We start from the raw sequence: 15,167 nt of genomic DNA, 5'->3' as shown, positions 1-15,167 counted from the left end.
AGACAGTGAGTGGGGGAGGGGCAGGGAGAGAGGGAGACACAGAATCTGAAGCAGGCTCTAGGCTCTGAGCTGCCAGCACAGAGCCTGACACTGGGCTCGAACCCACAAACCACAAGATCATGACCTGAGCCGAAGTCAGACGCTCAACAGACTGAGCTACCCAGCTGCACCTATAGCACCTTTTCAAGCTTGGATCTTTTCAGGAATCATAACACCTTTAATAATGCATATAAAACAAGATCAGAAAGTTTATTTTTCTTGTTGCTATCTATTCTGTCTCTACATAATAAGTAGAATATAAAATAAATAGTTTAGATGATTATACAAGAATTTTAAAACTCTGAGTATTTCATAAGTGCTATATGCAGCACAATAATCTTTTGATTTAAAAGGATATTTATGTTATTTAAATGTTTTGCCAAATCATTATTCGTCTAAGAAATTGTATTATACAAATAGTAAATTTTTTAAGTGTGTGCATCACATTTGTCAATTTAAACTGAAACCCTTCTCCTCCTCCCCTTCCTCCTCCTCCTCCTCCTCCTCCTGGTCATTATTTAACCAACTTAAATTTCACTGTCATTTTAAAGTGCAGATTTGGCATGCCTGGATGACTCAGTCCGTTAAGCTTCTGACTTCCTCAGGTCATAATCTCACAGTTGATGGGTTCAAGCCCTGCATCAGGCTCTGTGCTGTGCTGTGACAGCTCATTCTGTCTCCATCTCTGTCTGCCTCTCTCCTGCTCGCACTCTGTCTCTCTCTAAGATAAATAAACGTTTAAAAAAATTGTTTAATCAAAATGAAGATTTATCACTAAAAATGTAAGAGACATTGATATTAGTGAATTTCTCTTGATTTACTTAGATAACAAAAACATATTCTCCATGTCAAGTCTTGCTTTTATTGGAGAAGGGTTGTGAAAATCATCACTATTTTTTATGGGCTTGAAACTATTAAACGACTGTCAAGAATGCTCATTAGATCATTCTTAAACTTTTACCTCACTTCAAATGATTTCAATTGACGGTATATTCCAGTATATTAGATAATTTCATATAACTAGATAGTTGTATGTATGTATGTATATGTACATGTATATTTGTGTGTGTGTGCTGTGTTTTTTTTATTTTTTAAAGGGAATGTGGATGAAGAACCCACTTCAGTCACTGGTCGAAAAGACTCACTCAGTATAAACCTTGAATTTGTAAAAGTGAGTTTGTCTCGGATAAGGCGTTCAGGAGGTGCCTCATTTTTTGAAAGTCAGTCTGTAAGCAAGTCTGCAAGCAAAATGGACACTACACTAATCAATATATCTGGTACCTAACTTTATAGTTTTTTAATTAAAATACTGTTTTTCAGAATTAAGGGCCTCTTTTTTTTACAATGTTTAAATATTAAATATATTTAATAATATTAAGCTTTTAGTGATATAGGATTTAAAGGAGAGGAATAACAGTCCAGCCTAATGTACTATCTCAGTCTAAGTAATCAATGTTAGGAATATGCTTTCTAGATAAATGCATAGAAATACCACCCAAAGGCCAATATATGCCTAATTAAATCACTGAAAATCACTTCTTTTTGTCGCTTCTCTAACATGAATTGGTAAAATTTCTGACTTATTAGTTTAAATTAATTTTCTGATTGTAAATCCTTAAAACACTAATGAAGGATGAGGGGTAAATAATTTTTACTTGGTTTCATAAGATCTTAAGTTGTATGCATGTACATTGCTAGCTTTGTCACTAGCTATATACCTGTGGGCAAATCACTTGCACGTTTTCTTTATATTGTGATTTGAGTATTTAAAATGAAATGCATATGGAATATTTTGAAGAATTTGGAGTACTACGTTAATGAAAATGTTTAAAGTTAACTGCAGAAATATAGTAAGTATACTTTAACCCAATATTCATTCAACAAACATACATTGAGCCTATATTTAACAGTGAACTTGTGCAAGGCACTCTGCTCAATGATTCAGGGTACAGGCATGAATAGGCAAGGTCTTATAAGTAGAAAAATAAATGACACTGTCATGGGATTAATGCTGTAATGGAGGTTTATATAAAAAGGAGGAAAAAATAGTTTTATTTAAGAGATCAGACAATGCTTCACGAAAGAAATGATATTTGGGCCAGATTTTCAAAATTATGTAGGAAAATTCTTGGCTATAATAACATGTTATATAATGGTACAAAAGCATCAGAAAGTATGCTTTTCGATCATACTTTGGTTCACCGAAGCAAAACACAGGCATAACTGAACATTTAACTATTTGTATGGTTGAATGTCCAGGAGGAGAGAGGAATCGGCTAGAGGTAAAGCTGGCAAAATAGACCAGGACTAGATTGTAGGGGGCTCAGATGCCAGGCTAAAAGAACAAGGTTCTGATCCTTTGGGCAGTGAGAAGCCATTAGAGGTTTTTAAGAAAAAGGTTGACAGCATTGTGTTTAAAGATGACAGTACTGTATTATACATTTAAAAATCTGTGAAGACAGATCTCATTTTAAGTGTTCTTACTACACAAAAAAATTGTGGATTATAAAATAAACATGTTTTCATTAAAAAAAAAAAAGTGGGAAGATGCTTCAGATTGGTGTTTTAAAAAGAGAGTTGACAGTAGCATGAAAAATGGAAAGATGCTTGCAAAGGCTGTTGAAATAGACCAAGCAATAGGGGATAAAGCTCTGAGCCGTGACAGTAAAAAAAGAAGAGGGAATGATTTTAAGAGAACTATAAGAGAATCTACATGCTTGAGGACAAACTGTGTAAGGAGCGATAGAGAAGACAGGGATGCCTCAAGCTTTTAGCTTAGGTGACAGAAGGGGCAATGGACCATCATCAACTTAGAAAGTAAAGAAGTGCCTAATAGGACATTTAGGTGGGAGAGTCTGGTAGACAACTGGCTGATTGGCTGTGTGGATACGGACTTGGGCTGAGACAGAAATGTTAGATTTGGGAGACACTGGTGTGTAAATCCTACAGAAGCTATGCAGAGGAACAGAAGAGCATATAAAGCAGGAGCAACAGAATGCTCAGAACAGAACCCCAAGAGGTGGCCATCAGAAGAATGCTTTCAGACTGACAAGTCTAAAAGGAAAATAGTAGTTCTTGCCACACACTGTTTAGTTTGCAACTAATTTTGAGGAAATTTGTATCCCCTGCCCATCCTGATTATTGAATTTCCATATTTGAGAAGAGCTCTATGTTAAAGTTGAAAGCTGTCAATAAGTCTGATCTTTAGAACCTCTCAGAATTTCACGATAAAGTGATGAAAGAATTTCAAGTTGCCCTCACCTCAAAAAAGGAAATGGAATAATGTAAGAATGTGCTATTTTAATCATTTGTGCAAGAACAAATATCACTTACTAATCATACCATGTAACTTATTTTGATATTTCATTAATTAGTTGTGTAACATGTCATGTTATGCTCACCATGTGAAAAGACTTTTAAAGTTTTGGAAATCTGTTCTAACAGATTTTATTTATTTCTTCATCAGCTGTCTGCGATATAGGATCTGCCTCCTTTAAATATGATATGCGTCGACTCAGTGAAATTCTGGCATTTCCAAGAGCCTGGTATAGGAGAAGTATTGCAAGACGCTTATTCCTTGGAGACCAAACTATAAATTTGCCAAGTAAGCTTGTTATGTAACTGTAATTATACTTAGGTTGCTTTTAATTACGATTACAATAATAACAAGAACCTCGGATTGATAACACAAGTTTTGTTAAGTTGTGCAACACCTTGTTAAGTTGCACCATGCAATTCATTCACCCACTGAATAAATGTCTATTGAGCGCCTCTAATGTGCTAACTAACCATTGGGGATACATTAGTACTGGAGATCACAAAAAGCTTGCCCTTTCAGAGATTACATTCAGCTGACTTATATTCTGTAATTATTCTGTAATCTTTGTAAAATCTGAAATGCAGAAATACATTTAACCATCCAAGTTAATCTGGTTAGTTAAGCATGAAAAACAAAATGTTGGGGACATTACCATATTGCCTGCATTTTTTCTCTAGGACTTACATATTGTTGTACTAGTATAGTGTGTAAGTGAAAGAGTTGGCATGATACAGTAGAAAATATTAGAAATCCAGGTCTGAGTCTATTCCCTCATCTATAAAATGGACCTGTCTTGCCCTTTTCATGAGTTTCTGTAAGAATTAAATAATAACTTGCTGGAAGGTATTTTGCAAACCATAAATTACTGTACAGTTACCAAATAAAGAACTAGAAGGCATATATAATTATAAATGGTGGAGTGGTGAAATTTATTATTTTATAAGATGGAGACTCTACCCTGGTTAATTCTGTTTCTGTTTTCCACTTTCCTAATAGCATCTGGCCCAGGGACACCTGATTCCATTGAAGGGGTAAGCCAACATCTTTCTCCAGAATCATCAAGAAAAGCTTACTGCAGGACCTGGGAGCAGCCTAGTCAGTCAGCCTCCTTCACCCACATGCCTCAGTCACCTAACGTATTCAATGAGCATATGACAAACAGCACCATGTCACCAGGGACAGCAGCACAGAGCCTAAAGTCCCCAGCTTCCATAAGATCAAGGAGCGTGTCTGATTCTTCAGTTCCCCGAAGAGGTAACACTGCTCTCTTTGTTGTCAGTATCCCCACCCAATGCCCCCAATATAAAAATCTTAATTCATTACTCTCAGATTTTTGCCTCAACTGTAGAAAAATATACTCTTGCAGACTTTTATGGAAGATGATTATGGTTGGGGGGTGGGGGGTGGAATACCCAAACAAAACAACAAACACTTCAAAGTATTTGCCAGCAGAAGAGGTAGGTGGATGGCTAGTAGTTTTGAGAGAGGAATGAGCATATTGTTAGTTTGCTCCACATCGTACCCTTATTCTTAGAAGTAAAACCAACTGGGGCACCTGGGTGGCTCAGTCTGTTAAGCATCCAACTTTGGCTCAAGTCTTGATCTTGCAGTTTGTGAATTCGATCCCTGCACTGACAGCGCAGATCCTGCTTAAGACTCTCACTCTTCCTCTCTCTCTGCCCCTCCTCTACTTGGATGTGCACACTCTCTCTCTAAATAAATAAGTAAACTAAAAAAAAAAAAAAAAAAGTAATACCAACCTACAGTGTTGTTAAAGATGTCTGATATTGAAAATGTTAATCTTTGGTATTTATTCACTCAGTCATTCTTTTTATTCAGCCACTGTTTCTTGAACTCTTTTATATGTTCAGCACTGTTTATGTCTTAACATATCAAAGTGATGTAGTTCATGTCACAAGCTTAGAGTATGATGAGTAAATGAAGGATTCAAGATACACACTGAGCCCACAGGAACCCAGAAGACAGGTGCCTCAGCAGGTGTCTGCATTTCAGAATAGTCCCTGCCTTCAGGTCCTCTATTTGGCAGCAGCACCTTCTGATTTTCTCCTTTGTTAAGCAAATCTGAGGGTGATGATCTGTGTTGCTGTATCCCACGCACATCAGAATTTGCTCATAGAAAATGGAGATCATACGGGACTTTATGAGCTTTCAAGAAGTAAGACTATCAGCCCTTACTGAACACTCATTCAGTAAATGGTAGCTAGTATTTTAGAGGCAATGTGACAGATATTAAATGTTAGGTTTTAATTCAGAATACCATATTTTTATCTTGGGGATTATAGTGATAAGAGTGATAATTTTTAATTGTCCATGCACCTATGTGAATGAATATGCTTTTGATTTTTCTATTTTTAGATTCACTTTCAAAAACATCAACTCCTTTTAACAAATCAAACAAAACAGCAAGCCAACAAGGGACCCCATGGGAAACATTGGTCGTGTTTGCCATCAACTTGAAGCAATTAAATGTTCAAATGAATATGAGTAATGTAATGGGAAATACAACGTAAGCTATTCAGATAAAAGGAAAATTAATCATTAGTTGTAATTTTTCTTATATTGTAGTAAAGCAATTTAAAACCTTTTTAATACTGAAATGTTTGAGACTTGTAAAGACAGTAGAAAAAAGATGTAAATTGCTTTATCCTGAAAGTGGCCTTATCAAAGATACGTAATCTAAAACAACATGGAGTATGTATTCTAAAAAGAGAAAATTATAAATAGTGTAATTTGCTAGGTAAAAAAGCTTTATCATCAATATTAATATTCAAATGTTTACCACAATTTTTATAAGAAATGTTTTGTCAAACTTTTTAAAATCCTCTAACTCCTGTTTTAATTCATGACACTGAAAGCTTAATAAACCCTTTTTCTTTTTTTTCAGGTGGACAACTAGTGGTTTGAAGAGTCAGGGCCGTCTGTCAGTAGGAAGTAACCGAGATCGAGAGATAAGCATGTCTGTTGGCCTGGGAAGATCACAGTTAGATTCTAAAGGAGGAGTAGTGGGAGGGACCATAGATGTCAATGCTTTGGAGATGGTTGGTATGTTGAAATTTTACAACTGAAAACAAGTTTTTTAAAATTGATTTTGGTGTTTCCCAGTAGGCATTTCTGTGAAAAGTAATTATTGTTTCTACTTTAGCTCATATTTCTGAACATCCAAATCAGCAACCCAGTCACAAAATTCAGATTACTATGGGTTCTACAGAAGCTCGTGTTGATTACATGGGCTCAAGTATCCTCATGGGTATCTTCAGTAATGCTGATCTCAAGCTTCAGGATGAATGGAAAGTAAATCTGTATAATACACTGGATTCAAGCATGACTGATAAGAGGTATTTAGTAAAATGTTGCTTTTTGAACACTTTATAGGACTGCTCCTAACATGTTTTCTCTCATCCAGTTAGAAAACACAAACAATTCACTTTTCTTGTAAAATGATTTTCTATTATGCAACAATATGAATGAAAAAGCTGGGTGGGTGAAGAAGGGAGTTTGGTTTTTGTTTTGTTTGGTTTTTTTTTAGCTGTTTTGTATAAGATATATGATACTCTGTTTTATGCTTTAGTGAAATATTTGTCCATGGAGATCTGAAGTGGGATATTTTCCAAGTAATGATATCAAGATCAACTACACCGGACCTGATAAAAATAGGAATGAAGCTCCAGGAATTTTTCACACAACAGTTTGACACCAGCAAACGAGCTCTGTCTACCTGGGGACCTGTTCCATATCTTCCACCTAAGACAATAACAAATAACTTAGAGAAAAGTTCACAAGAACAATGTAAGAATTAGAACTCAGCCTTTATATATGCTTTATCTTTCACTAAAAGTTGTGTTACAATTTTAATTTAATATATATACTACCTATATATCATACTTACAAAGTGGTTCATATGCTTTTTATTCTATTCACTCAGCAAAGTACCTGATTTCCTGCCCATCAATGGAATTAAAGGCCATCATTTGGGAAGCCATCATTTATTATCTCCTCCCCCCTGCCAAACTCACCCATAACCATACCCACTCCATGCTCCTGAATACTAACTATGACAATACTATGTTCTGGTTTAGAGCTTGGGCTGTGTAATCAGAATGTCTAAGTTTGGATTTATTAGATGTGTCATATTAGGCAGATATTCACTCAGTAATTCAATCAGCAAATCAGCTATGTTCTTAAGCATGGTTTTAGGCATAGGAGATCTACTAGTAGACAAAGTTCCTACCCACATAAAACTTTGTTCTAATGGGAGAGATAGACCATAGTTAATTTACTAACTAGGTAATTTCAGGTAGAAAGACGTGCTGAAAAAGCAGGGAAAAGAGATAAAGAATTCTAGTGTGTGAGGCTAGCTAGTGTAAAAAGGGGGTTCAGAGAAGCCTTTTCTGAAGTGAAAGATCTAGACTAGAAAGATCTCTTCTGGGAAAGAGAGTTGTACGCATAGGGGCCTACTGAAGAGTGCAAAGCTCCTACAGAAGAAAGTTGGCTTATTTGAGGATGATTAAGGTGGCTACTTTGTTGGAACAAAGTGAGCAAGCAGGAAAATGTTGGACATGAATGGCCACATTCATAATATTTTTAATATGATGGATAGCTCCATTGGAAAGTTCTGAACAGATTTGATATTTGATTTACTTTTTCTTAAACTTTTTTTAAAAGGATATTTTATTTATTTGTAAGAGTGAGAAAATGAGATTCCCAGGTAGGCTCTGGGCTGTCGATAAGGGGCTCGATCTCACAAACTGTGAGATCATGACCTAAGGTGAAACCAAGAGTTGGATGCTCAACTAACCCCTTAAAATACTCCTTTTTAGAGAATCATTCTGGCTGCTGTGTAGAGAATAGACTATAGGTGGTTAAGAGTGGAAGTAGAGACCATCGCAGTAATTACCATTACCATTATTGGACACATAGTAACAGTAAGGAGACCATTGGAAGAGTTCAGGCAACAAATGATGGTGGCTTTAATTAGAGAGAGGTAAAAGTGGTGAAAAGTAGTCAGAATCAGGATAATTTTAAATAATATTTTAGGGGCGCCTGGGTGGCTCACTTGGTTGAGCATCTGACTCTTGGTTTTGGCTCAGAGCATGATCTTACCGTTTGTGAAATTAAACCCTATGTAAGGCTCTGCACTGAGAGCATGGAACCTGCTTGGGATTCTCTCTCTCCCTATCCCCCACTCAAGCATGTGCACTTTTTCTCTCTCTCAAAATAAACTTAAAATATAATTTTTTATAATCACAGAAGCAGTACATATGCACTGGAAAAGCCTAGAAAATAAATACAAGCAAAAAATAGAAACCTCACATTCCATCCAGAAATCAACACTCTGAACAGTTTATATGCTTTCAGATAATTTTCTATGAACCTATATACACATGTGCTTTTTACCAAAATATTGTTCATACTGTTTCGTAACCTTTTCTAGTGAACAATATCCAGTTTTCATTTTGCTAATTATCTTCTCTAGCCTTCTGAGGGCTATATATGTATACTGGTTTGGACAAATCAGTTGTAATATCGGTGTGTGTGTGTGTGTATGTATGTATGTATGTATATACATACACACACATATATATAAAATTAAAGATCCCAATTTAAATCTGGTTATGTTCCTTTACTCTCTTTTAAATCAGCATAGTCCTTTTTTTTATGACCTGACTTGTTGAAGAGACTTGGCCAATTTTCCTACAGAATATCCTTCTAGATTTTTTTTTCAGTTGTTTCCTTGTGGTTTCATTTATCTTGTTCCTCTCATTTCTGTATTTCCTTTAAACTAGAATTGGTGTCAGGCACATTACAAATTAGAGAGATGTTCCCCAAAATGCCTGGCCTGGATTCTTCAAAACAGTCCTTGTCATGGAAAACAACCCAGGCATAGGGAATTGTTTTAAAGGAAACTAAAGACACATAAAACTAAATACAATGTATGATCCTTGGTTGGATCTGGAATGAGAGTTGTGGAAAACAATCAAAAAGGACATTATTGGGATAAGTCAGAAATATAACTAGTGCTTCTCAAACTTTAATGTGCATCTGAAACACATGGGAGATCTCATGAAAATGAAGATTCTGACACATTAGGAACAAAGTGGACTTAAGAGTCTCCATTTCTAGGGGGCGCCTGGGTGGTTCAGTCGGTTAAGCGTCCAACTTAGGCTCAGGTCATGATCTCGCGGTCCATGAGTTCGGGCTCTGTGCTAATAGCTCAGAGCCTGGAGCCTGTTTCAGATTCTATGTCTCCCTCTCTCTCTGACCCTCCCCCCGTTCATGCTCTGTCTTTCTCTGTCTCAAAAATAAATAAACGGTAAAAAAAAAAAATTTTTTTTTTAAATAAAAAAAAAAGTCTGTTTCTAATAAGCTGCCACATGATGCTGATGCTGCTGGTCCTGAGACCACTTTTGAGTAGCAAGGGTATAAGAGAATTTTAAAAAATCAGGAGATCTGCATTTGATTTCTAGGTCTTCTAGTCACTGGTTCACTAAACCTCTCTTCTTCATTGAAAAGAATATAGATGAGGGGCGCCTGGGTGGCTCAGTCGGTTAAGCGTCTGACTTCGGCTCAGGTCATGATCTCACGGTCTGTGAGTTCGAGCCCCGCGTTGGGCTCTGGGCTGATGGCTCAGAGCCTGGAGCCTGCTTCCGATTCTTTGTCTCCCTCTCTCTCTGCCCCTCCCCGTCTCAAAAATAAATAAAACGTTAAAAAAAAAAAAAAAGAAAAAGAAAAGAATATAGATGAAATACCTAATTTACAGAATTATTGTGAGAATTGTATAAAATTTCATGCAAGTACTTTGTAAATCATGAATCATTATAGAAATGTTAGTTGTAATTATTATTAGCAAGTTACTACTTTTCTTAATTCTATCCATCCTTATGAGCATCTTTTCCCAGACTATATTTTTATCAGCTTCTGCTTAATGTTAGCCAGGTGTTGGATTGTTTTCATCCCTTACCTGCATCACTTCAGCTGTAGAAAATAGCCACCTGCTGCCTTTCCACCTGCCATTCAGAATGTTTGAGAGGCACTTGAGGATAAGTGGTTTTTGGTTTTCTTGCAGTGCTTGATGCAGCTCATCATCGACATTGGCCTGGAGTATTGAAGGTGGTATCGGGATGCCACATATCCTTATTTCAGATTCCATTACCAGAAAATGGAATGCAGTTTGGAGGATCAATGAGCTTACATGGAAATCATATGACACTAGCTTGTTTTCATGGTCCAAATTTCCGTTCAAAATCCTGGGCCCTTTTTCACTTAGAAGAACCAAATATTGCTTTTTGGACTGAAGCTCAGAAAATCTGGGAAGATGGTAAATGGACACATTTGTAACTTTTACCTTTTCTTATGATTAACTTTTACCTTTCTGATATGAATATAAACGACAGAATAATTTTGCTTTCTTGTATCTTTTGTATGTTTTTCTTATATTACTGAAGTCCAGCACTGTTTGTTCTCATGTACTTGACATGTCAAGGAGTTCATTGCCAATGTGTCAATATAGTCTGGGACATGCTTAAGCACTTACTTCTGAACTTGCCATCTTATTCTGTTTCTTAAGCAATTAAAGTTTCTGCGCTGTCTGGCCACAGTCATAATAAGTTATTGTAAATTTTTCTTATAAAAACATGATAAAAGACACATGGTGGTAGTTTAAGGAAACTGTCAGTCAAAACTATTATAAAACTTTTATGGGTAAGGTTATGCTTTTACCTCTATTTACAGTGATAAACCTCCTTCCTTTTAGCTTTAATTTCTTAATCTGTGGTTTCTTAATAATAAAAAAATGGTTGATGCTCATCATCTTACTGGGGACAAATCAAGTTATAACTAAAAGAAAGAAAACCTATTTGTGATTTTTTTTCTCACTTACTCTTCAGTTTTACACTCTTTCTTACTTATGTATGAGTTAGCTAAGTCTATTGCTCTAAAGCCACAACTATTTTCTTGCATCTAAATATAGCTTGTTAACATTAAGAAACCTTTTTTTTTCTTCTAGGGTCTAGTGATCATTCTACATATATTGTACAAACGCTGGATTTTCATCTGGGCCATAACACCATGGTTACCAAACCATGTGGTGCTTTGGAAAGTCCTATGGCAACAATAACTAAGATAACAAGGCGTCGCCATGAGAATCCACCCCATGGAGTAGCAAGTGTGAAAGAATGGTTCAATTATGTTACAGCCACAAGAAATGAAGGTTAAAAGTTTATTTCTTTAAAGAGATTTGTTTTCTCTATTTGGAGCCCTGTTAACCTGTGTTTAGAATTTAATTAGAGGGAGAATTTGCATTTATTTTAAATCAGTTTCATTTTATTCCTGATGACATAAGTACTAATGTACATGATTCACCACCCTGGTTGTGCAACATCTCAAAAACTAGACACTATTTTAGATATAAGAAAACATTGAAAAATAAAGTTGGTTTAAATAAATGAATTTTATTATAGTTAAAATATTTTTGTAGTGATGCTAAATATCAGAGGTTTGGTAAAGTTATTACACAACTAAGTAATACAATGCCACAAACTTAAGGTTTGGGATGGTTGGTATAAAATGAAGCTAAATAATAATATTCCTATGAAATAAGTTTAAAAAGAGCACTTTTGGTGAATTTTTCCATTTGATTAGAATCACCAATCTTGTGATAATGTGGTCAGGAAAATTCTTATTTTGTGGTTGTTTTTGTGTTCAAGTTTATAGTACTGGCTTTTACCAATCATGTCATCTGTCCTGGAAAGGTGACTAGATTCAGACCCGTAAAGACTTGAATGTTGTACAGAAATAACCATCTTTCAAAACTGTAAAGATGACTTAAGTCCCATTGAAAAAGTTACTATGGAATAGGTCATCCCAGGGGTTAGAGACTGTTGAAAATAATCTGAGAAGAAAAGGATAAGGAAGTAAATTAGAAGATTATGTATGCATTGACTATTCTGTATTGACTATTCTATCTTCCAATAGAATTTTTGGAGAAGGGAGTTCTTTTTGGCTGGTATACCATGTTGGGGCTATTAGCAAACTTCACTGCTACCTATATACCTAAAAAATTACTAACTTTTATAAGAAAACCATAGCACATATGCTGGAGAAAATCAGGACTTCTACCTGATTTCAAAGTCAGGAACATATTTAATTGCAAATTCTCTTAAGAGTAAAGTATTCACAATATGAATGAAACTCATGTGTGGAATTTAAGAAACAAAACAGAAGAACATAGGGAAAGGGAAGGAAAAATAAGATTAAAAACGGGGGGGGGGGGCAAACCATAAGAGATTCTTAAATACAGAGAACAAACTGAGTGTTGCTGAAGGGGAGGTGGGTGGGTGATGGGCATTAAGGAGGGCGCTTGTTGGGATGCACACTGGGTGTTTTATGTAAGTGATGAATCACTGGGTTCTACTCCTGAAACCAGTACTACACTGTATGTTAACTAACTAGAATTTAAATAAATAATGTACTCTTAAAAAAAATAGTAAGGTATTCAATCTATGGAGAATTCTGAGCTTAATTAAACTCTTAAATTTAAACATGAATTTAGTTAAAAATAATATTTATTTTAATGTTTGAGAAATAAAAACAAAATATATTAGATTTATCCAAAGTCATGTTATAAAGCTTTAGTCATGAGAACAGTGATAGAATCACTATATATATATGTAGTATATATATACCATATATATATGTGTATGTGTATATATATACATATATAAATAAAACTGTACATATATAAACATATTACTATATTTGTAAATATAAACAAATAGATAATAAATATATTTAAATAGATAAATATATTTAAATAGACCAAAGCTTTATATGGCTCTATTTTTAAAAATGTGAATCATTATTTTCCAGCTTCTAAAATGATAAAAATTCTGTGAAAATTATATGCTTATCAATGTTTACTGGTTTAATTTGATTCCTTTTGTCTTTATTATCCACATAGAGCTAAACTTGCTTCGTAATGTTGATGCTAATAATACTGAGAATAGTACTACAGTGAAAAATTCTAGTTTGTTGAGTGGATTCAGAGGAGGTTCTAGCTACAATCATGAAACAGAGACTATCTTTGCTTTACCAAGGATGCAGCTTGAATTTAAATCCATTCATGTTCAAGAGCCACAAGAACCTTCATTACAGGGTATGTGGAAAAATAGTTTCTAAAGTTACTAAGAAAATTCTAAAGGAACTTCAGATTACTGTGTTCACACAGGTTGTGTAATATTAATATAGTGTAATGAAATTGCTTAGTCAAATTTTCTTATCAGCTGTATGACTTCTGGCAAATGATTTAATCTATTTGTACCTCTTTCTCTTTGGGAAAATGGGGAGTAATAACAGGACCTCATTCATAGGGTTTTTATGAGGAATAAATGGTACATATTTGGAAAGTGCTTAGTAAATTATCATCATTTGTAAATCACATACAGAAACTACTCATTTCTCTGTAGTTGCATTTAAATGGATTCATTTATATGCACCCATGTAAAATCGCTTATTAAGAGAAAGGGACTTCTTTCCTTAAGTCTTTTACTATAGAACTTTGCCATTGCAGATGCCAACCTGAAGCCGAAGGTAGAATGCAGTGTGGTGACAGAGTTCACTGATCATATTTGTGTGACTATGGATGCTGAGCTCATCATGTTCCTTCATGATTTAGTGTCAGCTTACCTTAAAGAAAAAGAAAAAGGTGGGTAGCATATTCTTTTTTCTTTCTTTCAATTGAGCTTCAGGAAAGGCAGTTGTCAGTGCCATTTATATGGATTTTTATGGTCTAATGATAAAATGACTGGAATGTGTCTCCGTCCTTTATGAGTTGTATGTATCAATGAAATATATTGGTAAAACTGTGTGACAGACTATCTACTATGTACATGACAGTCAAAATATACCTCACACTGAATGGTGTTTTATTACTTTACCAAATGTTTCCATATAAGCTATGTACATTATCAGGACTTGTAGGAGAATCAAAGAAAGAAAGAAGAGAAAGAACATTTCTTTGAGGAAACACTGCTAGTCAAAGTGAAATGGCTAAAGAAACAACTACATAATAAAGTAGCATGAGTTATAAACATAATTGGGAAAACTCAATTAAGTAGATAAGTCTGTTTAGAATGCAGAGAACATTATCTTTTTAGAAATAAATTATTTAGACCTCATTGGTGGGGTTTTGTTTTTATGAGCTAGCTAACATTGGTTTACTCACTGGAAACTTACATGTTTGTCCATTAAGAAACATATGGCAGGGCGCCTGGATGGCTCAATCGGTTAGGCATCCGACTTCAGCTCAGGTCATTATCTCACAATTCATGATTTCGAGTCCCGCGTTGGGCTCTGTGCTGATAGCTCAGAGCCTGGAGCCTCTCTCTCTCTCTCTCGCTTTCTCTCTCTCTCTCTCTCTCTCTGAAAAATAAACATTAAAAAAAATTTTTTTTTAAGTTTAAAGGAACATGTGGTGACCCTAATATCCATATAGAATGGATATAATAGAATCCATTCCATCCTCTGTAGCTGTTGAAAAGAATGAGGTAGTCTGAAATGTAATGATATGGAATGCCTTCCAAATATATAGTCTTTATTCACCCAGTATTTATTGCACAAACCTATGAATATATAGTGGTAAAACAATAGACATGATTTTCTTAAAAAGAATTTTTTTTTAATGTTTGTTTATTTTTGAGAGAGCAAGACAGAGCATGAGCAGGGGAGAGGGAGACACAAATCTGAAGCAGGCTCCAGGCTCCAAGCTGTGAGCACAGAGTCCGATGTGAGGCTC

General features: G+C 35.2%; 1 protein-coding gene across 10 annotated transcripts in view; it reads left to right on the top strand.

The window, feature by feature from the left end:
- The window catches only part of BLTP1 (bridge-like lipid transfer protein family member 1), a 220,428-nt gene that overhangs the window by 200,007 nt on the left and 5,254 nt on the right, over positions 1-15,167 (top strand). For 9 of the 10 annotated variants that reach the window (XM_040474633.1, XM_040474632.1, XM_040474634.1 and 6 more), the window contains 11 exons: positions 1,137-1,316; positions 3,506-3,643; positions 4,355-4,612; positions 5,735-5,885; positions 6,264-6,421; positions 6,522-6,714; positions 6,948-7,165; positions 10,443-10,694; positions 11,382-11,585; positions 13,335-13,529; positions 13,944-14,078. In XM_040474633.1, the coding sequence (XP_040330567.1) occupies positions 1,137-1,316; positions 3,506-3,643; positions 4,355-4,612; positions 5,735-5,885; positions 6,264-6,421; positions 6,522-6,714; positions 6,948-7,165; positions 10,443-10,694; positions 11,382-11,585; positions 13,335-13,529; positions 13,944-14,078 (2,082 nt within the window). Of the gene's footprint in view, positions 1-1,136; positions 1,317-3,505; positions 3,644-4,354; positions 4,613-5,734; positions 5,886-6,263; positions 6,422-6,521; positions 6,715-6,947; positions 7,166-7,301; positions 8,012-10,442; positions 10,695-11,381; positions 11,586-13,334; positions 13,530-13,943; positions 14,079-15,167 lie in introns of those variants that run through there. The other variant, XM_040474647.1, reaches the window with a different exon arrangement.

This window comes from Herpailurus yagouaroundi, unplaced genomic scaffold (assembly GCF_014898765.1).
Source record: "Herpailurus yagouaroundi ecotype Mexico unplaced genomic scaffold, PumYag 28, whole genome shotgun sequence".
Classification (NCBI taxonomy): domain Eukaryota; kingdom Metazoa; phylum Chordata; class Mammalia; order Carnivora; family Felidae; genus Herpailurus; species Herpailurus yagouaroundi.
This window is presented reverse-complemented; position numbering and strand designations above follow the sequence as displayed.